This window comes from Misgurnus anguillicaudatus, chromosome 12 (assembly GCF_027580225.2).
Source record: "Misgurnus anguillicaudatus chromosome 12, ASM2758022v2, whole genome shotgun sequence".
NCBI classification, from domain to species: domain Eukaryota; kingdom Metazoa; phylum Chordata; class Actinopteri; order Cypriniformes; family Cobitidae; genus Misgurnus; species Misgurnus anguillicaudatus.
Window position 1 is genome coordinate 11,425,871 of NC_073348.2, and position 26,121 is coordinate 11,451,991.

The following is a 26,121-nucleotide window of genomic DNA, read 5'->3' on the forward strand; positions in this document are numbered from 1 at the left end:
ATAATATTTATCATATTAGAAGTTTAACTTAGACGCTGATAAAAACTCTTAAAAATCCTTAATATATAAAAATATAAATATATAATATAATATAAAAATCCTTAATATAATATAAAAGATTTGTACTTCACATTTAAAAGATGCTGTAGCCATTGAAAATGTAGTCATTTTGTTAACTGTATTTTGAAACAAGTTAAGGGATTTTTCTACCAACACATGAGCTACTGTACTACACTGCACAATCCAGGTGTCTACTTGTGTTTTGTCAAGTTATTGTACAAAAAAAAGCAAATGGTTTTGATGTACACACATCACTTTTGGTTAGATTATAAACTATAACCTTATAATTGAGTATTAGGTATTTCTTGAAATAAGATTAAGATTAAGACTTTAAGATGCCTGTCCTGTAACTGGTGCCAGTGGTCCTGCGTTGTGACAGATTTTAATTAAGTAGTATATAAATAAAAGTTTATTGAAGTAAAAATTACATGTTGTAATATCTTATGAGCTCATGAATGTTGTATAAAGAAAAGCTGTGTAAAGTAAGAGCAAAACCCTGTTTAAAATAGTTTCAAGTGTATCAAAACCTGCTCCTGATGCACGACTGTACAGCACAGTGCAGTTTAGTTTAATGCCAACCCTTTATCAACCCAACAGACCTGCTTGTAACAACAATACAATAATACATTTACCCTGATACATCTACAGTGCTGGGTAGTAACTGATTAGATGCAGAGGCGGTATTTTTACTTTCTACATAAAAGTAAATTTTCATATTTTATCAGTGTTATTCTTTTGAAAACATACAATCCAAAGCATATTATCATAATTTTTACTCCACTACATTTCATAATTTCAAGTTTTTGGTTTATATTTAATATTTGAGTACATTAAAAATCTAGTATTTTTTTTTACTTTTACTTAAGTAAAAAGAACTTTCGTACTTTTACTCAAGAAAAGTAAAAGTACACAATTTTTATGTAATTAGGTATTAAATAAATTTTAATATGCAATATAAAAGGAATACACAGTATGATTCTATGCTTTAGAATGTAGTGAACATTTTTTTGTAAATTAAAATACATTTTTTCCCAAGACAACACTCTGATAAAGCACAGATGCTTGGAAAATGTAACTAACATACTCAAGTAGTGTCCACCTCTGATTAGATGTACATTACATAATTCCCTAAATCAAGTACTTGTCATTAAATTACATTTTAAAATACTCGTATTCAAAATAAATTAATTATTTTATTGTTAAAGATTCCATTACATGGATTAAGTAACATATTACTTTATTATTTGTTTAATATGAATCAATATATGAAAGCATTCACAATGCTTTTACATTTTTAAAAAGTCCACAAAAGTAATAAATATGATAAAATCGATATATTCTTTATTGTTTACATTGGATTTCGTATAGGAAAATCATCTGTCATCCTTATTTTCCAACAAACTGCAGTGTGCACACCAGTGTTGCCAACTATTTTCAATGGAAAGTAGCTAAAGCTTGCTTGGAAAGTCGCTAAATGTCGCTAGATAACGTCATTGCGTCATTTGCATAATAGTGACGTCATCACCTCGCATTTGCATCTTTACTACATTGGCTGTTTTCACGTTTCTCTTTCTCTCCGAACTGTCAAACATGTTATTTTAATACACATGAATGCCTGAAAATGTTTTCTCGTTTGTTTATCTGTTATGTTCTCATAAAACGAAATGTGTGTATGTTCATGTTTATATGGCCAAACAGTCCAGTTTCAAAACATACACTGATAAATGATGGGAAACGTTGTTTTGTAGGTAATAGCCCATTAACACGTCAGCTACGTACAGTTTGTCTGTTCTAAATGTGCTGCTGCTCAGCTCCCTCAAGTACATTTATTTTATGTACAGTGATTAATTTTATTCAAAGACCATTTTACATTTACATCTCGCCATTAATGTAAGCCATCGCGGGATCCGCCTGCTCTGGCTTCACGCATGCACGATTATGCCGTCTGGACGCGGATAGATAATCACTTCTCCTGTCCTGACTGCAGCTGGGAGAGACACTGCTCTGCTGCGCGAGGACTAGACAGCCTGTGAATGCTTTGGGACGGGGGTGGAGCCCACGGAAGCAGCGGTAGCTGCTCATTGAGAAGAGTGAATGTCACGTAAAAAGTCTCCAACAACGCCAGAAAAAGTTGCTAGATTTGTCGCTAGTCGCTTTTTTGAAAATAAGTCGCTAAAGGGGTCTGAAAAGTCGCTAAATCTAGCGACAAAGTCGCCAAGTTGGCAACACTGGTGCACACACACCAAGGTGTTACTGTGGTAAATCACCATGAACTCTGATAACATATAAAATGATTTCACAAACACATAATTAAAGCTAATGTTAAACAACTTTGTTCTTATTTTGTATATTGTCTTCCTGTTGTCACCATTTACATTGATTAATAGCAAAACATGATCACTGAATAGATAAATATCTGTTTATGATTATTCAAGATGAGTTTTGGTGCAATTGTTTCATTCACTTAACTTTAAATATGTAAGTTTCAATAGAAGATGTGCTTTTGTGAGTCTTTTGTGTTCTTGGAAGCAAACACTAACAAGTTTCATCAGTGGTGTTTTAAAATATTAAAAATGTTATTGATATGATGTTTATTTATTTTTTAAATGAAGTCAAATGCACTCATAAGCATGTCTTGTTTAAATGTCCCTGTAAAGTCAATCTTAAAAATTGTCTCTAAATACATAATGTTGAAACACGCCAAAAAGCCTTTGTGAGTTTAGAATTTTTTTAACTAAAGCGGTAGTTAAATGTCACACTTGAGCCACCGCACATTGCCCATACCAATTGCAAGCATTCAGTCAGGTTGTAGCAGTTAAGTGGGCGGGGTTTCAACGCTGACAGCGGACACGCCCCCAGCATTTAAAAGCAGAGAATCAGGTTTATATTTTATCAGTCGATTCTCTGCTGTTTGATCTACAGGAACTTTTCAAGCAATCTTTAAAAAAACCTGACCTGCTGGTGTAGTTGCATTTTGTTGTTGGACACACAGGACCTTTAGAGAGATGACTGATAGTGATTCTCTATGAGCAGTGATTATCTTATTACCAAAAATGTATTATTACACACTAAATATATGCCTGAAGCCATGAATATCTGTGTATACATACAAATGCAGAAGGGACATTACAAGCATATATGAGAGACCAAATCAGTACTGTATTAGTTGGCTGTGTTGCAAAAATCTTAAGAGTAAAGTGTGTTTACAGTGAGTATAGCTCATTGTGAGTAGTTCAATTTCTCACAACCATTAGACCACACCAACATTACACGCATTTGAAAAATTCAAAAGCCAAACAGAATTTAAAGATTAAAAACCAGGACAAGTATTACAATGATGAACTGAAGTGAGATCAGATCATTCAGGATATAATCTGTTAATCTTACCTATTCCAGTGGAGAGTTTATGCTCCGTGTGTAGTCTGCTGGGTCTGATGTGACTGTTGTTCTCTGACAGAACCTTAAAGAACCAAACAAAAACTACATGTTTATTGTACTGTATACTGTTTTAACTGGTGTTAAAGAAAACAGGCCTTTTCCTTATAGATGGATGTTAATAAGCAACACAGAACATTAATGTGAGTTCACAGAGAAACTTAAAGACAAAAGAAAAAAAACAGCACAAAGAAAAAACAGAACCGGAACATGGATCATGCATGAACCCACTGCCACACAAACTTCATTCCATATCAGACATCAAATGAGATTGGGGTGCAGAAGGATATGAGAAGAAACATGGCAACAGTTGCAAAGATTAAATTCATAAATGAATTTCAAACAGACCATTTCAAACGTATAAACGTTTGCACCAGTTTACAAAACAAAAAACAGAACAAGGAACACAAAGGTCACAGCCCTTGTTCTTAGGTTTAAAGTGTTAATTACAATTTCGTGCAAAAACAAACTTAGAAAAGAAAGATTCATCCTTTCTTTGAGAGAAGGGGGGGTTAGATCTGACATATGAGGGAAAGATAAAAAAAGAAGAGGTTTAGAAACAGCAAAGGTCCCTGTGCCCACCCCAACTACATGACCTTACCCGAAACCTCCAAACATCTTGACATCTTATAATGCTAATATTCATCTATAGACCCCCTTTTATTAATGCTGTAAGTTTGTGTCTAAGTCACAGATTTAGTCTAGTCATCAATTTCAAAAGGATTTTCAGTGGGGACAGTAACACAGTGGCCCTTAAAAGTATTTGGAAACATAATGCATACGTTAAAAAACAAAATGTTCAATCTTAATTTAAAGAAATAAATAAGAATGCAAAACAAAATGCATAACTTTCCAGGAATTTCAGTTTGTTAGCTTTAAAACAACTTTAATGTTTATAAAATTTGGTTGTTAAATGTTTGTGTAGACATGAACAGAGATGATATGCTGTGGTTCCTTTACTAAGACATCTGTTTGAACAGATGAACATCAAAAATCCACTTTTCTGATTACAAGTAACCAAATGGTGTCATTTTAATTAAATATACGTTTTGATGCTCCAGTATAAATGTTTGCAGTTAACACTTGCTTTAATATTTTGTTATTATAATGCAATATCATTAAACACTTGTTCAGTTGAACTTGAGTGTCTATAAAAATACTTTGGGGAAAATACTGTTGGGGCCACTTTGTTAAGTTCAGCACTGAGGTATCCATTTTGACACACTGTTAAGAGTAAAAACCATTATTCCAAAGTCCTGACTTACATACACAACCTAAAGACTGAAACAAAAATGTAATTATAACACTTGTGTTATAATTACCTTAAAACATGTGTGATGCTAATTGCCACAAACACTCACAGGGCTTCAATGTAAAGTAATTACGATTCTAAACATTGCTATTAATAAATGGTAAACAAAAGTAAAACAGTCCCTCCAGTTTTTTGCATTTCTGTGATTATGGAATTAGGTGCAAAAAATTTTTGCAATCCTGCTTAATTTGTCATTTTATTGCAAAATAATTGCAAAAATGAGAAAGGTCTCATAAAATTTGTATATGATCGAATAATTTGTCATGATAGTAGACAATCGAAAACAAACTTTGAAGCACTTTGTAACTTTGAAGCACTGCTTGTATTTGTATCTTGACGTTCTATTTATTCATCCCATTTTTACATTTTTTTTCTTATTTTGACTGTTTGCTTGATTTATTACTTTTGTACATACAGTATATTAGACAAGGTTTTTTAATTAGAAAAAACATTGCACTTTTTCCCCACACATTTCTGTAAATTATCCCAGAAAAATGAATTTTCATTGCAAAAATCTGGAGGGACTGGTAAAAAAAATCCACGTTGGTTGATGTCTTATGAAACTAAAGAACAGGTAATGATCTACAGTATTGATCTGATGGGTGACAGTGACCAATGAGTGTTAAATGGTGTCAAAGCAGAGATGATCTTCAGTCTGAATCTACCTAAACCCATAAACCTGAAAAAATTTCACCTGTGCATGGGGCTTTAATTGTTGAACACTGAAATAGAGCATGTTGCAAAGGACAGCTAATGCAGATGAATGAAAAGAGTTGAGATATACCAGACTAATAATGAATAAAGACATGGATTAGTAAAGAGAGAACCATCACAAATAAAGTGTCAGATCCTAAATCAAATGGTTGTATATAATATCTTATGCTGGAAGCCTTTTCCATTTTCAAAATGTAACAGAAATCTCATATTTTCATTTACATACTGCAAGGCTACACTTACAGTACTGTACTATTAACAGATTTCAGTATTAAAGCTTCAAAGTCAACATAAAACAGCATGCACAACCATTTTAACTAAAAGAGGCTATTCAACAAGACAGAAATGACGAATTGATTTTATTTATTGGGAATTTACTGACAAATGGACAATATATAACAAAATAAATTCATACCCAAATATGAGTTTGAAGTGTATAGAGGAGGACAAAGTTTACAGTCCTCCTGTAGCATTGCCTAAAAATCAGATTTACCTTTGAAAGCATCATTAATGTACATGCTGCTATTATACTGTAGCTTTTACCTTTGAGAACCGGGTTCAAATGTTAACCTTTGGAAAGATAACCTTCCTGTGGAGCCAAAATAATTTGGCTTTTAGTTAACATTATTTTTATCCTGTGTTAAAAGTCATCTAGATGTGAAATAAATGTAATCATATGCAATTTAATCTGACTATATTAAGACATTTCACATAAAATTCAATTCAAAACTGTGTATGTCTGAAGCATGGTAGCTTAATCTAACACAAAATAAGAGAAAAAATATACATGTAGGAAGTACCCACTACTCTAGTAAAACATATAAAAAGCTGCAAGTTAATATTTTTAAAACCTCACTATATGGTTTGAAATGCATGAAATGATAACAGAAAAACACTATGACTATAATGAATGAGGTTAATTCACTCTCTTTTGATTTATCTGCTCATTAGATGTCCTTGCTGACTGCCGCCAAGTTCTTGAGTGTGAATTGACAAGAAGTTAGCGGTCGGTGTGAAGAATGAATTAAATTTGTAAAAACCTGTTGCCATGAGCCAAATATACTGGATGTGAAAGCCAGTGATTTGGGGGAGACTGGGGAGGAAGTTATTTGGTCCCCTGATCTGCGTCTTCGACGCCCAGTACCAACACCACAGGTGTAATGTATCCAGGTACCTATAGAGTCAGGGCTAGACACACTCAGGGGGCTTTCTTCCTGAAAGTGAAACAGGGGGCAGAAACAGCACAAGCATGCAACATTAACAACAATCCAGCTACTGCATGTGTCCATCAACATTCACTATAGGAGACCTTTGATCAACAGAAGACTGAGGTTATGTGTGCTCATACTTTGCCAGCAGGGGTCTTGATAAAGTTTTTCAGCAATGGCGACTATAAAAGAAAACAAATACAAAACGGTGGCGATAAAAGGATGATTCGCAAAATAATACAGATTTGTGATTAGAAAGGATTGAGCAGTCGACAAGTTAGAAACATTCAAGTATACACTTAATAAAACTAAAAACCACCAAACGACTTCATTTTTCTTACTGGTACATGAAAAGCATTGATGTGATATGGAAGTTAAGATTAAAAGCTTGAGTTGTGTGACATTATATGGCGACACTGTTTTCGACGTTATAGCTGTACTGCGCAATCAATTTTACACAAGTATTACATACAACAATATAACTTAAACAAAATTAAAGAATCTAACACCAACCTAAATCTTTGTACCTTTGATGAGTTTTATACTTCTGGGGATCTTTCATCTAACCAAAAGTGCATACAAAACAAATGATGGCCATAATAGTAAAGCAGCAGAAATAATTTGGGGAAGTTAATTTCAATGTTAATTTCAAACATACCTGAGAACTCAATGCAGTCCATCACACTATAGCCATTCAACTTTACAACAGTCTGTCCTCCTAAACGTCATCTTATCAATAATACACATAAACTCTTTCCCTAAGAAAATATCAACAGTAGCTATTACATATGACTAAACCTAGATCAGTTCATGTACACACTGTTTTTAAAGATGCAGTGGGTAAGTTTTAGCAGCATCTAGTGGTGAGGTTGCGAATTGCAACCAACGGCTCAGTCCACTCCTCACTTCTAGCTTTTGAGACACATAGAGAAGCTACGGTAGCCACCACCGGACAAAAATGTCATTGTCAGAGACAACTTAGTAAAAAAAGTTTGTCCGTTAAGGGCTTCTGTAGAAACGGCGACTTTCATGTAAGGGGATTCTCGGTGTATGTAGATAAAAACGTCTCATTTTAAGGTAATAAACACATAACGGTTCATTATGAAAGGTCTTTATACACCCCTAATAATATTGTTTTGTATAATATTTTGCATTTCGGTCAAGAGATCCTTCTAAAAATGACACACTGCACCTTTAAATGTTTGTGTTTGTAAAGAGTAAAGCTTTATTAATAAGACACCATCTGTACATATTTTTGGACAAAATTTTAGGCCTATTGTGTTGTGTCAATAGGCGTCTCAACGCTATATCATGGCAATTCATATGTATTTTACGAGGTGGCTAATTCGTATTAATCCATACGACCACAAGTCATGCCTTTGCCCCGGTGACATTGGGGCTAAGGGTGGGGTTTCGTTATTGTTCATTTTTTCATGATAATCGTACGTTTTTACACGATTAACTTCGTACAAATTCATACGAATTAGCCAACTTGTAAAATATATACGAATTCTTGTGAGATCACGCTGTGCTTTGACATCTGAATAAACAGTTCAATATTTTCAAGCTACTGCCCAAAAGAAACTTTACAGCTGAGTATCAAGAAAGAACTTTAGGAGAAAAAGCATGCGAATGTTTCCCTGTAAAGACGCTGCAATAAAAACAACAACAACAACTGATGGCTGTTGAATAGTTGCTGAAAATGTGCTTGAAATATTAAAGTAAGGGGTGAACTTTAGTAAAATTATTATTTAATATCCCATATGCTGAAATAAATAGGCTATGCTCATGCAGTAGATGTGAATAAAGGTTGAGAGTGAGATCTGACAATATAAGCAACTATTTTATAATTTCTCTATTAAATGATTAAAATGAACAGAGGCTGAATGTGGTACTTTAAAAAATCTGGGACACTATGATTTTTCTTTATATTTAGTGTATTATTGTGGTATGAGATGAACATTAAAAGGAAAATGTAGGTTTAGTAACATGGATGATGGTTTATTTTAAATTAAGGTTATAATTCACACTAATCCAACAAACAGTAACAAACACAAACACTGAAATCTAAGTTGACTGATGGATTATAATGAACAATTTTATTGTCTATTGTTGGTTCAGTGTGAATTAGCCATTAAAACATAATAAAATGTAAGTATCCATTAAGTATTCGTTTTTGAATGCACATTGAAATGTTTCAACCAACCTGAAAAACCTGACCAAACATCTATACAGATCCTTCAGGATGTAAACAAAATAATACTGCAATTGTACAATATTCCCATAATTCCAACATGGACAACAAACAACAAACGACTAAATGTGGAGTTGAATGACAGGACGGTTTTGGCATGGTCAGTAAAAATCACAAACACATAAAGGCTTAATTCTCATTAGGCCTTCAGTCCTGGATTCATAACTGTCCTTGTCAAAACGAATCTACTAGATATCTAAAAGCTCTTTAGTGACAGGACTAAACAACATTACATGTACAAATCAAAATGACTTTGCTGTTCGGACAAACAAAAACACTCACCAATGACCACTTAAAACACTTACTTCCACAGAGCCGATCTTTTTGGAGCGGGGAAGAGGAGACTTCTTGTGGATGTAGATGGGATCTGATACCATAGGGCGAAACATCATGAGGGCACGGTCCGGCTCGTCGCGTTTAGTGCTGCCAGACTCTTCATCACTGTCATTCTGGGACTTCTTCTTAGAGTCTTCATTCTTAGACAGTCAATATTAAGCACATTTTAATTTCCATTTTTTTCAATGTTTAGAAGATAACTAAGTTTATTACCAATCTTATTGATTAACAATTAGTCTCTCTAACCTCTCTTGATGCTGGTCTGTAACCAAATCCAGATGGCAGATTTTTATCCTCTTCACAGCCTTTGGCTCCTGGACTGAAGTGAAGTTCCACATGGAAACGCTCTTCAGAAGAAGGATCCTACAATTCAATACAGATCAAAAACACAATATAATCATCATACATTAACATTCACTGAAACATCTGTACACCTTAAATATATATTATTTGAGAGATTCAGTTAATATTGATTTGATTCGATTCAATCATTAAAGGATAATTCCGGTATTTAACACTTTGAGTCTCATTTCTGGTTTGTTTTGGATGAACTACAGTGATGGACACAGAAATTTTGACAATGGGTCGTGTCTTGAGTTTTTGACTCGTTTAGAAGCGTCTCTTGACTGCTTCAGAATGTAAGTCAATGGCCATGCACAAACATGTCATTAAAACAACACTTAACGTTCATTTTCAAAACTGTGCTACTCACCGAGTGGTTCGTGGTGTTCGTTGATAATTAAAAACAAGTTGTGTAGCGAAATACAGTTTCTGTCGTGTTTTATTTGGCATTTTGTAAAATTCCATTGACTTCTCTAGGAAGACGCAATGCTCGCTGATATATCACTCCGCCGCCGGGAAACAGAATAGGGGCTGTTTACTCTCAGAAGAAATTTTTCCCATATTTGTAGGGCTGACATTCGATTCGTGGGTTGACATTCGATTTTCAGTTTGAGACTCGAATATATATATATATATTTTTTTACAGCGTTAATGCAGAGCTTTTGCCAAGCAGGAAGTGCGCTTCACACTCCCGCTCTATAGGTGGCGCAGAGAGATCAACATCCAGAGCCAACAGCACAAGTGGAAGAGATCACCTCAAACGGAAAGCACGCTTCCTGGTTTGGCATTCACGCTAATAGTGTTGTAAATAACGTTCAGTTTCTTGCAAAAACTGATTGATTTGCTTCACAAGACGTCAATATGTCACACGGAGTTATGGGGGATTACTGTTGTATTGGATATATATGCTTTAGCTCTTAAAGTGTGCGGATCGGTTGACTTGCATGACGGAGCACTGGGGTTTCTGCAAAATATTTTCTTTATTGTTTTGCTGATGAAAAAACATATTCGATGGTGTAAGTGTTATAAATAAACTTGATTTTGAAAGTATACTACCGTTTTATTACAGTTTGTTGGACTACGTTCATTCATGCTTCAGACTCAAATATAGAGCGGAAGTATATACGCGGTTGTGAGGTATCTGAAAAAATAGTTCCACTATAGCAAACAACACGGATTGAAATCATACATTGCGCCAATATATTTGTTTTTAATCATCAACGAACACCACAAACCACTCGGTGAGTAGTACAGTTTTGAAAATGAACGTTAAGTGTTGTTTTAATGACATGTTTGTGCATGGCCATTGACTTCCATTCTGAAGCAGTCAAGAGACGCTTCTAAATCAGTCGAAAAGTCAAGACACGACCCATTATCAAAATTTCTGTGTCCATCACTGTAGTTCATCCAAAACAAACCAGAAATGAGACTCAAAGTGTTAAATACCAGAATTATCCTTTAACTCTATCTGACAAAAATGCAGACAAACAAAAGCTGTTTTTAAATATTTATTAAGTTATTTAAAGGAAAACACCACCGTTTTTCAATATTTTACTATGTTCTTACCTCAACTTAGATGAATTACTTACATGCCTATCTTTTTTCAATGTGTGCACTTTTGATCTTTGTACAGCGCTTTGTGAATGTGTTAGCATTTAGCTTAGCCCCATTCATTCCTATGGCTCCAAACAAAAGTTTTATTGTTTTATATGTGCCACCATACTTACTCGTGTAACTACTCATGTTTGGTGGCTTCTCAATTCATCCCTGTTTGGAGCCATAGGAATGAATGGGGCTAGGCTAAATGCTAACACATTCATGAAGCGCTGTACAAAGATTAAGTGCACACATTGAATAAAGATAGGTATGAATTAATTAATCTAAGTTGAGGTAAGAACATAGTAAAATATTAAAAACTTTGGTGTTTTCCTTTAAAAAGTACTAAATAAGCGTTATATAACAGTTTTACTCTACATGAACTTAAATTAATTTTGTTTGATTTCTATAATTTTTGAAAAACTTTGGCCGCTCTTTGTTCTTTCCTGATTTCAGTTATTTTAAAGCACCACATCTGTGTTAACATTACTGTACCTTGTTTGGGTCTTCATAGAGCATAATGACTATCTGCGTCATGTAGTTGAGCTCACTGACTATTTTAAGGTAGTCCATAGCTCTCTTCCATTGCTCATCTTGGGCCTCCTAGAAACAAAGTCAAACAGATCAATTCTTTAATCTGCATTTACTTGTACTACTTATTAAAAATCTGAGATGTTTTTTTAAAGGCTTACATCACAGAGGGCTCCATAACGCAAGATTGACAGAAGGGAGTGTACGTGACTCTCACTGGTGAAGTAAAGTCTGGTTCGCACGTGCCGCTCTGGAGACATAACCCCTCTGGAATATCTGTAGATGGAAAAATCAATTAAATATTTTATTGAAACCCAAAACTCATTAAAGGGATATTTCACCCAAAAATAACAATTTTGTAATCATTTTCTCATTCTCATGTTGTTCTAAACCTGTATGAATCTATTTATTTCTGATGAACACAAAATAAGATATTTTGATAAATTAAGCACACAGCTAACTGTAACCATTGACTTCCATAGGAAGTCAAATATTTTGGAAATATTGTGATAAATGATAAAAGAAGATATTTTGATAAATGATTGTAAGCTTACAATTGACGGTACCCATTGAATTCCATCGTATTAGTTTTTCCAACTATGGAAGTCTATGGTTACAATCAGCTGTATGCTGACCATCATTAATCTTCTTTTGTGTTCATCAGAAAAAAGAAATCCATACAGATGTAGAACAACATGAGGATAAGAAAATTCATTTTTGGGTAAACTATGCCTTTAACAGAGAAATAACAATGCATATCTACAATAGTACTGTATGTATTGGCTAATTTGTATATTATCTAACACATGGATGATTTAGTCTGACTCTAAAGCATTAGAACATAAAAACTCACACTGGGTGAAGTTTATTAACTGTGTCATCATCTTGTGTCCTCTGGAGATCAGATCGGATCTTGCGAATCAGAGGGGTGCAGTATCCTTTGGCAATGTCCAGTTTCTCAGCCTGAGCGATACCATATTCCTGTTGAGAGCAAATAAACTTTTCACATTGATGCATAACATTTGAAATTTAATCCTTAAAGTGCATTTAAGGTGTTCATTTTATATGCGTTTCCTGGGAAAGCAAAACTTAGACCTTTGCACTGCTAGCACAATGTGCTATCAAGTTTCAGGGTTCCCACTCTTTTCCAAATTGCAAATTACATGACTTTTCCCTGACTAAAAACTGAATTGTCTGAATGTCTGAGATGGCGTAAGCCTGATAATGTAGTGTACAGCGCAAGTTTTTTTGGGCTTAAAATGCGTAAAATGAGTAAACAATGCCAATAAATGGCTGTTTAGATTGTAGTCTCACTTGAAATCAGTGGAGGCTTGGACCCGTAAATGGCATTCCTTACGTCACAACATAACAAGAGGATTACATATAACATTTAACAACAAACTAAAATTAAACGTGACAACAAAAATATAAAATTCCCTGACTTTCAATGTCTGGAATAGACCTTTCCAAATTCTATGATATTCCAGAAATTCCATGACCGGTGGAAACCATGAAGTTTGCATATCAATATTCCTAAAATACCAAAGTTTAGTCCATTTTTTGTTATAAGTAAACTGAATGGGCACATGCAAAGGTCAATAGAAAGCATCACAGACAACTCCACAGGCCAGGGTCAGATACATAGCATTTTTAAAAATATCTTTGTTATGGTTCAGCAGAAGATGAAAAGAAGAAATGTAAAAAATGTTTTAAAAAGCAGCACCTGTGGAATGACAATGTCAGCCAGGGCTTTGGACAGCCGGTAGATTTCCATTGTGTTGTTGAGTTTCAATGAGCTGTTGTGTTGAACATCATATTTAATGCAGTCATAGATGTCAGGAATCTTGCTGATGTTGTACCGTCCATTCTTCATTTTAAAATCCTTCTCTAGTTTAGACCATCGACGTAACATCAGCTCCAGGGTCTCACTGTGGTACAGCTGGATATCTGATGAAAGATATAGTAAGACAGACACTCAAAGGAGCCGTGACAAAGATTTTTTGGTTTAATACATTTTCTTTACGTTATGCCCAATGCATTTGGATCTTATAGGTAATCAAGCCTCTGTAGACCTGCTGACTTGGGGTCTTCCATCCTCTGGCGGATCTGCAGCGTGAGGTTTTGAATGAGGGAGTACACCTTATCACATGTCTGAACAGGGTTTTTGATCATCTGCATGGACTTCACCAAAGACATGCTGGAGGTGGGCGCCAGCTGGTAATAAAACAAAACAAAACAAAACGAAACTGTTACTTAGAATAACAGAAAACAGGTTATTTAAAGGACTCATGCATGATTATATCATTTATAAGTTAAAACATATTCACGATCAAACAAAGCATCTTTAACAGACAACACATAAAGCCATATTTGTTTTATTCAAATATGGAAGGAGATACAAGGAAAAGCAAAACAGATAAATAAACAAAACACAAAATGGCATTATTCAAGCAAACTTGATATAAAGAACAAACAATTTAAACTTTTCTGCAATGGCAATTTAAGCCCCATTAAGCCCAATTTACTTTATACTTTTGTGTTGAGTATACAGCATATCCTACACATAGTCATGTAGCCTACAGGCTGATTTTTACTTCTGCGTTTGACCAACGCCACAGGCTATGCGTAAGTTTTCATTTATATTTCTCCACCGCTGTTCACGCCAACGTGCAATTACACAAGCAAACCGCTAGTAGGCAGTGTTGACAAGCATGTTACTGGTGTATACACAGTATCAAGGCAAAAGCCGAAGAAACAGCAGGTTGTTGTGTACGTCATAGATATGTATAAAGGCTAGATGTCTCGCCTGCGCTGCTGGCCAATTGAGTGGAACGTCTGCTTTTGGCGGCCATCTTACCACAGGCAGCTCGCTCACCCATAGCATTGAGTTTTAATGGTGCAGGTACTTTTAAATGCCCATAACTTGCTTAATTTTCTACCGATTTTTAAACGGTTTGGTTTGTTATAAACATCAAATATGTACCTATGACAGTGCATACTTATACTAATTTTTTTTTTTTTATGAAACATGTTAAAGGATCCAGAATTATAGCCACGTTAATAACGTTTGTAAGAAACCAAACCGTTTGGAAATTGGTAGAAAATTGAGCAAGTTATGGTAAATTAAAAGTACCTGCACCATTAAAACTCATTGCTACGAGTGAGCAAGCTGTCTGAGATAAGATGGCCACCAGGTGATGGCGTTAGAGACTCCGCCGTAACACATCTAGCCTTTATACATATCTATGGTGTACGTTGTTGGAGAGGCATCAGCAGGGATGCTGGTAAATAGACAGTGACTTTTGTTGGAGTTTGAGTTGTTAAATATCCCTCCTCAACTTTGTCCATCTTTGTTTTTACCGCTGCAATCGGAAATACGTATAAGGAAATGCGGCACAGATATTTTTTAGCTGAGGGAGCGCTTCGTATATACTATAAGTGCTTTGGATTTGTCCATCTTTGCTTTTCAGTAGAGAGAAAGGTCACGGCGTAACATACTGGTTTTCTACTGGTCACATATCTCCATGTGTTATGAATTCGCAGGTCAGAGTTCATCTGGTACACAGCCAAATGTGAATTATCTTTGCACAAGCTTGTGTTTTTGGTCTGACACATTAGAGGTAATAGAAGTCAATGGATCGAAAAGTGTAGTGTGACCACCCCTTTATATTGTGGTTTACCATTGTCTTGTCAACACTGCCTACTAGCGGTATATGCATTTTGACACAGACAACATATAATGAAAACTGACGTGTATAATGAAAACATTATAAACATTATACTGTATACTCCATGGCCAAAGAAAGGGCTTGTGATTGGGTCATTATTGCAGTGATTAATATTACAACTGGCAACATTCTTTTAACTTCTATTTAACTAATACAATGATGACCATTTTTTGTGCCAGGCCGTGCAGCTAAACATGTAAAGATAAATAAATATGTCACAAATTAAAAATGCCTCAGACCTTCTCAAAGTCATCTGGAATGAAGTCTCTGTCTTTCTGAAGTATCTCATGAAGTCGTGCTTTGACTTTCTGCTGGCAGCTGCTTAAGGAGTCGCTCTCACTGTCCAACAGGCCGTTCATATTCGCACTCTTCACCATTTGAACGAGGATCGGTGTTAACTCGCCTTCCAATGCCAACAGACCCTGAGGACACCAAACACACTTTTTTGTTTAATCTGATATGAATTGAAAACAGCATTACTACAAAATGGTGGGAAAATTTGTGGTCAGGTAACCTTTGCAAAGGCTGCAGCAGTCATCTGAACACGGCCTTCATCAGAAGCGTATATCTTCAAATCATGTCTATATGTGCTGTGAAGACGCAGAAGACCACAGCCGGGAAAACCAGCATAATCGCCTTAGAAATAAAAAGAATATATGTTATATTTATTTTTTTAATTATATAATTTTTCTAAATTAAAATTCCCATGGGAATGAGGCAATTCAATGGTGAATACAAGATAATAAGGAAAATTGTACACTTTGTAAAAAGAAAATTATTTACAACGTTGAAGATTTACACAAGAAACCAATTCTTTAAATTTCCTTAAAATTTTAAAGCAAATAAATATCAAATAAACATGTCTTTGAATAAATTTTTTGTCTATTAGTATTAAAACAATGCAGTCATGTTAAATGTGTTTCATATAATCTGAGAGAAAAGCAATAAACTAAAAAACTAGGAGGTGTTTATACCTTGTCCTCCAGGGTACATACACCTGAATGCCCGACCAAGCTCTTCAGCCTGAACCCTGCCAGCTGGGGTCAACTCTCCACCCCACTTCAAAACCAGTAACAAAGATGGGTCGTCCCTTCTTACATCTAAATATGAACACACACCTTTATTAATATCACTGTATTACAGAAGCTGCAAATAAATACCTTGACAAACATAACAAATGGCAAACAAAATGGAAGGTCAAAAAACAACAAAAGAAGCAAAAAACACACAAACACATCCTTACATCTTCTTCTTCACTGGAGGTTTTAGGGCAACCATGAGGCAGATATGTTAACTGGACCTTGCGGTTAATGCCAGAAAAGTGACCGTACCTGAATAAACATAGAAAATGAAGCAATGTGAAGATAAAAACATGAAAACCAGGAGCCAGACGTGAATTGTGGGAATTGCTTACATTTCAAGGACAGTTTTCAGTTGTTCAAGCTTTGCTTTACTCTCCTCGATCTCTGAGTCATTATTCTGACCGAGCTCCAGCAACAGCTGTCTGGCAATGTCCAACACTTCCTGTCACATTCAGATAAAAAACAACAACAATTTCTCATCTCATCTTAAACTGAAGAGTTGTCAATCAATTAGAAATTTTATTCAGATTAATAACAAATTTGATCAATCACATAATATATGCTGAGAAAATCCATTGAATGTCCCAAATGAAGACAATGCATGTAAGACATTATATTATTGTTGCTGCAGATGAAGCAATAAAATGCCCACAGAAATCTTTTTTGTTTGTGAATCTGTCCAAGGTAGCCAATTGTGAAAACAGGTCTGTGTATTCTGTCTGAGATTTTTTATTTGATACAGGCCTTCTATACACAGACAACTTATTTGGCTGTCTTGCTATTTTCAACATCTCTCAAATAAATGGTTTAAAACTATAACAGCTATAAAAAAGAAGAATAAACAAACAAACTAAAACAGCTATAATGTGCCTTGCATTCAGTTGTTCTCAACACAGAAACATACTCCATGTATATCTGCACTAAAGATGTAATGTAATTGCAAAGAACAATATTACTGAGATGCAAAAACTAATTTATTTACCTGAAGTTGCTTTGGTTTTTTCAGTTTTAGCTTTCCAGTTTTGTAACCATCAAATTTTTCAAAGAGATCAAAAAATCTGAAAGGGACAAGAAATAAGAAATAAAATTCATGCAACAATACGTGGCTTTTTACAGTAAATCATTCATCACATTACCTTAGGAAAAATATTGAAACTAATCGACGCTAATGGTTTAATCAGATTCAATGGATTGTGCTAAGCTAAGTGCTAGCGCCAGACCCGGAGATCAGCTGAATGGATTCCAAAAAGGTAAAAATCAAATGTCTAACTCTATGGGAGCTGGAAAATGAGCATATTTTCAAAAAAGTGGAATGTCTCTTTAAGATAAATCTCATTTTTATATTACATTAGTGATATTTTCATAAGCAAAATAAAGCAAAAACATTTGTACCTTTGATGGCGAACTTCCATTTTCATCTTCTGTTTTGGAGTTCTGTCACCGTGTCGTATTACTGCAATAACACATCTCAACTCCATCCTAAAGGTCACATGACAGTAACAACACAATTTAAAATAAATACACAATAATGCTAACAATGCAATAACTTTCTTCATTACTACACTGCTTTAACATTCTAAAAAAAAAAAAACTTTCATTATTAGGGCCCAAGCATTAGAGGTGTGAAAGCATTTGTTATAGTGCTTATAGGTACAGTATTGGTTTCATATGTTGTCTCAGCATTTGGTAAAACCTTACAATAAACCTCTATTTGTTTACATTAGTTAAGTTCATTAATTAAATTAGCTTCAACCATCTGGTAATTCTAGGTAATGCACAATAAACTAACACAAACTAACAATGAACAACTATATCACCTAAGATTAATTTGGCTTATCATCACGCTCACCAGAGGTGGGTAGTAAAGCGCTACAATTATGTGTCCGTTTTGGACTAATTTTGCATGTGCAATGAGCTCTTCAAAAGCTTCATGAAAGCCTAAACTTCTTAAGGGCAGAGTAGGCAGGTTCAGGTCTAAAAACCTTTTTTGCAAATTTGTTTAAGCTGTCTTTATATGCCAATGCATAAGTAAAATGTAAGTACTCTGAAAAAGAGAGTATACAAAATCAAATGTCTGTAAAACTTTCACGACTGTTTTTAACACAGCTAATTATTTCCATTCAATCCAGCCTCTCCCTTCTGGGCTTCTTCCGAAGCCACGCCCCCAAAACACATGACCGTGCGACGCCGACTGCTCGCTCAGCTTGAAGAAGCATTTACCTGAGATGAGCGGAGAGGAAGGAGCGCAGTGCATGTAGTAACATCATGTCAGAATCACATGTAATAATACACCTAACTTTATCACTATGAATATAAACAAATGGGATGGCTTTTAGTACTCAGTATCAAGATAGCATATCAATACTGGTAAAGTTTAAAATATATTTAGTTTGATTCGGTTATGAATAAGCAAGTTATATTTTCATTACCATCAGTTACACTGTGATGAAGGTTAATTTCGTGGAAGATTCATAACATAAACGGTGTTGTGCATGTAAGAGTTTCTGTGATGAAAGCTTTGATGAGGACTACCGCTACCGCATCGTGGACTCGAGGAATGGCCAAGCGATATTTACTCTCGTTTGATTTCTTCGTTTATTCCTTTTTTTTGCCTTGTTTGCCTTCGCTGACTGCATATGCAGGTACTGTGAGTTCTGAATGCTCTTTCTCTGCCGTTGATTTGCTCTTCCTAGATTTCGTGCCTCGTGCACGTTCAAATCAATCGGGTGTGCACATGTGTGGGCAGATCCTGTAGCAACAGGGGTGGTAGCCATGGTCGCAGGAGAGATTGATAGTCTCGCAAGCCAATCATTCGTTTCGTCCCGAATAGAAATAATTAGCTTATCAGTTTAAAACAGTCATTAGAGGTCTACAGACCCTCGTCTTTTATACTCTCTTTTTCAGAGTACTTACATTTTACTTATGTATTGGTAAAAAAAGGTTTTTAGAACAGTCCTGCCTATTCTACCTTTAAATGATTCATTTACAAATTATATAACAAGATGTCAAAAGCATTCTGTATCTTGCAATGAGGTACCGACATAAAAGTTTGCGTTGGTTATTTTCAGTCGCACCCCTTTGTTTAAATGTTTAAAGTGCTTTTAATTACAGCTTGTAAACCAGTTGACTTTAAAATAGTGTGTATGTACACATCCAATATTATTATTTATTTTGTGAGTAGAAATCTGTGATATTTTTTATAAGACATACATGGTTCCAGAAGTTGTGGGAACTATGGGAATGTCTTCTGCTTCCAAAGGTATCGACCATGGGATCTGAAACTGTGGAGCCAATTCTCTCATGATGATATTCCTGTTGTACAAAGAAAAAGAGCTTAAATGAGTTGTATATCATGTTATTCATGGACAAATCAATGCCTTTATAACATTGACAAAAAGCTATAGTTATATAGGAAGCATGTCATGAAAGATCTAATGTTGAAATACAGTAAAAGAAACTTTGCAAAGATTGTTATTGTATTTGTCTTTTGTACTAACCCCAGGATCTTTGCACAGTCATCATAGTATTTCATTGAGTTCTTCACAAAACTGAAGCCGTTCACATCACAGACGTATGACTGACCGTTGGCACGAAGCAGGTCGAACCCACACACCGTTTGCTGTCAACAGAATTGCTAAGATTTCAGTTTATTGTGAAAAATACTGAATAAAACTACTATAAAGATTTTTTTATGTATAGGTTGCATATGCCTGCCCCCTTAGCCCACCTTAACTATCAATAGCACAACAAACATGCCCATGTCCCAATTTAACAATTGTTTTGTAAGTAATATAGTTTTAACAAGCAACTTGTATTCATGCAGAATTGAACTGATGTATGTTCACATCTGTTTATAAAGCAATAAGCCCCAAGAAGCAGTGAGTTCCAGTGCATTTTATAACAGCTAAGGGGCGTTGTTAGGCACGACGCGAAGCGGACCCACTGCTTCACGGGGCTTATTGCTTTTATAAAACGGTTACTTCATATGCATACAGAATTTCATAAAATAAAACACAAATAAGTTGTAATTATAAAATATTACTCTTCCGCCAAACAAAGTAGTTCCTCATTATCAAAAGTGTGGCTGCAACAGAGCGCAGTTTCCAACCAACACAGACGCACCAAAGACACAATGAAAACCTGTTTATTTTCATAAATCAGTACGAAGTAACAGTGGCACATTGATACTTATGTAATGCGGTCTGAACCATGGGGTTACCGGGGGTATTATATCACGGCTTAGAATGCGTTTCAACCAATCAGAATGAAGAACCAGAATGGGCCGTTTAATAATATTACTTTTAAAATGGCTTTAAGAGTGCCACCTGATATAAGTGAAGCTGTTGACACCTTGATTTACCTTAAAAGCCAAACAGACTTTCCAGGCAATGAGTTTCTCTCTAGCGTTAAGGATGACAGGATAGCGGACCTCTTTCCCCTCACTGTCTCGCTCCACCTTCCCATCCAGAGCCGGAGATTTACGGGCCTCCGCATGGGCGTAGTCAGGACCGACAGTATACACCTGATGTGGACAAAAAAATGAGCACAGATCAACTTTAACCTTTACATGCACAATTATTTTCCAACCGTATTAACTTTATCTGTCATATTTCAAGTCAAACACATAAAGAGACAGTTTGCCAACAAAATCATTTATTAGTTAGTGACCTAGTTAGATAGTTATCTTCAATACATTATTAGAATTCAAGACTTGGGTATAGATACTAGATTAATAACATAAGTAACAAATACCTAGCCTCAAAAGATAACTCAATTGATGCTAATTTCATTAAGAATACTGCATAAAACTGTACAGTAACAAATATATGTTTCTTGTTTTTGTTGTACAAATACACACACAGAGAAAGCATTACCGTGGGTTCACACCAGCCCCGTTTGAGGCGCCACAATTCTGTCTACTGCGTCTAGTTTGCCGCTTGAATATTTTGAGTTTACTCGCTTCATTCGCGTGTGAATTCTAGTCATTGAGACATTCACGCAGAAATTCGTTTCATGGGAGAGGCTTCTGCGACTCCTCTCGCTTTCTGTAATCACGACACTACTAGAGCAAGCTCCTGATTGGTTAACGCAGCGCATTTTTCTGCCAAAGTTAAACATTTTCAACTGCCGTGTTTGCTGCGGCAACGCTCAATGCACGCTCTAACGCACCGCACTAAACGCCTCATTCGCGCCGCGAGACCTCCAGACGCGCGTCAATGCATTTTCAGATTGACTTAACATTGAAATCACTCGCGCTTGACGCCTCTACCGCGGCTGGTGTAATCGCAGCATTAGAGCATCATGAAAAAGAGCTGTCTTGCATTAGCCAGATAACACAGTACAATACCTTGACATCAGTCCCATCTGTAGGCATGAATTCTTCATAGATATATGATCCAGTCTTTCTGACATTACTTTCAGGGGAATAGACGCTACTTCTGCTGCCAATCTGAAAGAGATACAGTGACCAGAATAGCATCAAAGCACAATGCAAAACCCCTGTTTACTTTACACAACCCATGATGATGGGCTCCACAGTGTTTTTTCACTTGTAATCTGAAAATCTTTTCATTGGATCAGTGGTTAAAAGCATATTTATACAAACACAGCATGTAAAAGATACACAGTTTGGAGCTACTATCTTCCTGATTTTCACATAATTTTACCCTTTTAAACAAATGTTGTAAAGTTTAGATTTTCTGATTAGTCTTTAAAACTGAAAGTATTATTTAAATATAATATGAAAATAATTTATTCACAGTACTGTGCTAAAGTCTTAAGGGGATCGCACACCGGCCGCGCAGCTCAACGCCATTCTAAAAAAAATCGAACACATTGTTTTCTATGAGTATACGCACAGGCGCCGCCCAGCTGTGACTCAGGAAGCTGCTCAAATCCCTGTCGCACCACACAGGCCACTCACATGGTTTAACATTAAATAACATCATATTTGTCCCACATCATTAATAATTAACATTGGCTGCTAACGTATATTTTACATTTTGAAGTAGACGCTATCTGACGAAGCTCGCGCTACTTAATGTGCACTTCCGGTTTACAACACCTCCGAGTTCTCCTAGGCACGACGCGGCGCTGCGCTAATTATTCTCAATTAAAAACAGTATACAAGTATAAGCTGAAGTGTTAAGTATTTAGGGTAAACTCCCCTTTTACTTGAGCAATAACAGGCACCTGCAGGATCTCTTTAACCGAAATAAAATAAAATCCTAATTTCTAATCAAGTGACTTCCGGACTAAATACTGACTGATGCCTGAAAAAGACGTTATTTTGTGTACATATTTCCTGTATTTTCTGTTTGTATCTTAAAAAAGTGAAAAATAAATATGGTTGGACATTAAAACTTTGCTAAAACAACAAAGCTGGTGATAGTGGCCTAAGACTTTTGCACAGTACTGTATATTATTGTAAAAGTATTTTAAGTGTAGTTGAAGAAAATATATAGAGTAAATACATCTGAAACCAAGATTGTTCCAAGAGTAGATGGTTATTGCTGAATTACATGTGGTTGTGAAATGTTTCTGAGTTATCGTCGTGTGTGTGGACCACACCTTGCGAAAAAGCCGCTGGCTGCCCCCTCCTGCAGATGTTGGGTAGTAAATGTAGACGTTGTGGTCTTCAGCACTCACTGGCTTCTCAACGAAAGGCTTTTGAAAAATCTCTCCATTTACCTCCACATGATCCTCTCCCTCCACCAGATTACATTCTACAAACAAACACAGTACAAGTCATTGTGCTGACAAAGTTGAATACAAAGAAAATGCTAATTTCTGCATAGATCCCAGGTTCCAACGAGTAGGAATTTACAATGTAGGATGGAAAAATAAAATAAGACTAAGAATGAAAATAAGAATGCACTTCGCCAGGGTTTGTACAAGTTTCAGAAAGTTTTTCGAACATAATTCAAACATAACAATCTTGCTTTATTCCTTTCATGTGTCCACCAGAGAGAGAGCAAGCGCGAGCAGAGAGTGCGAGAGCGCACCCCATTTGAGTCGAAGTTGTCACCAGCATTACCAATGAAAGATTTTTTTTTTTGGTTTAGACCAAGAAATAACAATGGCACCCATGTGTCTTCCTTCTGAATAACGCACGCACGCACACACACACCAACCTCACCAGAGAAGTTTTTGTTTGTGAGGGAAATTTAAGCTTGTTCAGCTTCCAAATAAACCCAGCATTATGGAAACAATATATATAGTTTGTTTATCTGGGGTAGCTGTGAAGATGTGCAACATGATTGTTAAAAGCTAGATTTCGTTAAAATGGGACAGTCTCAGTGATAAAACAACCACGTCATGAGTCGAAGGCGGTAATAAAACTGCATCAAATGTCTGTGTTGGTTGGCAATTGTCAAGTAAGTGCATATTGTAAATGACATTTACAGTACATTGTCGTTGTAAATTATAAGTTATCTAGAGATAGTGGTATACAGTTTTGCGTGTGTTGTCCTCCAGGAGCTCATTTTTTTTCCGGAAAGTAGCAGTACAGCTCATTTGTCTTTTATAAATCCGCTAAAACTAAAAAGTCTTCAGAGATATAAAGGATGCAATACTTTTCTATATAGTAAATAGCAGAAACAGTGTGTGTTATGTAACCATTAATTGACAACTGCAAGTCTTGGGCCTACTATTATTATAGTTTATTGGCAAACATCTTTTAGCACTGCTAAACCCAACATGTTGTGTGTTTGTGCACGAGGAGCCAGTTGTTTTTATTTTCTTCTGCAGGTGCATGATGTGACAATGTGTTGTTTTTGCTACTATTTGCAAACAATAGTAAAACTAAAGCCTTGAAAAAAACATCAACAACTTTTCTTTGTATTTTTACAGTAACCCAGCATTTCCCCTTTTCCCCTTTTTTTACTTTTTTAATCTTTGAAAATTACAAAAACAAATGTGAAGTTGACTTTTCACTGGCACCCGGGTGAGGTGTTCTGCTGCTGAAGTCTAATAAGTAAACTGTACTTGTTTTACAGCGCCTGAGTAAATCATTATTGTGGTTATTTTTTGTACGTCATAGGTCAACAAATATAAAGGTCACATGACAATGTGAAGAAAGCAGATGTAGCACATCCAAAATGTATTTATACTACATGCATATATCTATTAATTGTATGCATTTTATTAAGGGTTGAAAACTAGGTACTTTATTAAAGCCATTTCATGCATTCTGACTTATTAACAGTGTTAAAGAGTTGGATTCCTTATGCTTAACCTAGGCAAAGTGACAAAAAGCAATATGGAGTATTTCTGTGTCATGCCCAGGGTTGTGTTTTTTTTTACATGAGAGATTCATATGCAGGGGTGCACATACGTTTTTTGGCCTGGTTCTCAAGGTAGCACCTGGAGTTGCTTGATGCTCACACTATTCACCATATCTCTTTGGTTTAAACATGGTAGACGATGGTGTACATGAAATAAAATATGCCTGGTTATTGTTTTTTATGGAAGTAAAAGGTCACTATCTGCTGTGTGTTTACCATCATTTCTCATAATATCTTCTTTTGTGTTCATCAGAAAAAAATTCATTCATACAGGTTTAAAAAAACATGAGGATGAGTCAATGATGACAGAATTTTTATTTTAAGGTGAACTATCCCTTTAAGGTAGAGTACCAAAACTGAATAAAGTAATAATAAGATATAGTCTCTGCTGTGTAAATTGGATTAATCCGTATTAATGTTACAAAAGTTAAACAAAAGATTTTCTTTTTTTGTCTGTGGTTTGATTAACAAAAAAACAGCATCAGGTGTATACTCTATAAACATGCTGTGTGTACTGTTACATTAAATCCACGAATCCAATATTATTACACACGCATTTTATTTCTCAACTGCTTATATTTATTTAATGTGTAAAAGATTTTTACTACTATAATAAGGGCATTTTGAGATTGTTGTATTAAATGTCCGCTCAAGTGCAAGAAAACTCAGTTGGTATTTGCGTGCTGTCTTTACAATTTGCTTGTACTAGCAAGCTGTCTGAAGCCTTGAGATGCGGATCGTGCTCGTCCTTTAGAGATGCACGCAAACAAAACTTAGCAAACAATGTGTGAGTAAAGTATTGAGATCTTAAGTATTTAAAATTGGTCAATCGGGCAGTGACTGTTGCATCACTGCTAACAACACACATTAATTTTATGTAACTATGTTTCAGCAATGTTGGTGCGCAAAAGCGCATTTAAGAGCAGTGTGTGGTGTACATTTGTTATTTTAATCGCGCATGCGCAACTGCGCACCAGTTACGTGCACCCTTGTTTATATGTAACATATATCTTGCTTTTTTCTTTTATGGGCAATTTCACTGCTGAAAGTACAGTGAAAGTCTTTATATAGGTACTTCACCCAGAATAGTGCACACACACACACACACACACACACACACACACACCAAACAAGAGCTGACATAAAATCAACCTCACCAGAGAAGTGTGTTTTTGTTTGTGAGGGAAATTTAAGCTTGTTCAGCTTCCTATTGAACCCAGCATTATGGAAACAATGGC

The 26,121-nt window shown here is 35.5% G+C and overlaps 1 protein-coding gene across 17 annotated transcripts in view; it reads right to left on the minus strand.

The window, feature by feature from the left end:
- Positions 1-26,121, minus strand: part of ppip5k2 (diphosphoinositol pentakisphosphate kinase 2) — a 54,405-nt gene that overhangs the window by 11,097 nt on the left and 17,187 nt on the right. For 3 of the 17 annotated variants that reach the window (XM_073873956.1, XM_073873952.1, XM_073873957.1), the window contains exons 6-27: positions 23,169-23,323; positions 21,946-22,047; positions 20,959-21,120; positions 20,096-20,217; positions 19,809-19,910; positions 17,991-18,077; positions 17,581-17,656; positions 16,931-17,040; positions 16,755-16,847; positions 16,491-16,609; positions 16,031-16,152; positions 15,756-15,938; positions 13,861-14,002; positions 13,512-13,735; positions 12,642-12,769; positions 11,950-12,064; positions 11,753-11,860; positions 9,566-9,682; positions 9,289-9,459; positions 6,870-6,911; positions 6,562-6,735; positions 3,448-3,520 (exon numbers count right to left, since the gene is read on the minus strand). In XM_073873956.1, the coding sequence (XP_073730057.1) occupies positions 3,448-3,520; positions 6,562-6,735; positions 6,870-6,911; positions 9,289-9,459; positions 9,566-9,682; positions 11,753-11,860; positions 11,950-12,064; positions 12,642-12,769; positions 13,512-13,735; positions 13,861-14,002; positions 15,756-15,938; positions 16,031-16,152; positions 16,491-16,609; positions 16,755-16,847; positions 16,931-17,040; positions 17,581-17,656; positions 17,991-18,077; positions 19,809-19,910; positions 20,096-20,217; positions 20,959-21,120; positions 21,946-22,047; positions 23,169-23,323 (2,727 nt within the window). Of the gene's footprint in view, positions 1-3,447; positions 3,521-6,064; positions 6,111-6,561; positions 6,736-6,869; positions 6,912-9,288; positions 9,460-9,565; positions 9,683-11,752; positions 11,861-11,949; positions 12,065-12,641; positions 12,770-13,511; positions 13,736-13,860; positions 14,003-15,755; positions 15,939-16,030; positions 16,153-16,490; positions 16,610-16,751; positions 16,848-16,930; positions 17,041-17,580; positions 17,657-17,990; positions 18,078-19,808; positions 19,911-20,095; positions 20,218-20,958; positions 21,121-21,945; positions 22,048-23,168; positions 23,324-26,121 lie in introns of those variants that run through there. The other 14 variants (XM_073873962.1, XM_073873964.1, XM_073873959.1 and 11 more) reach the window with 7 other exon arrangements.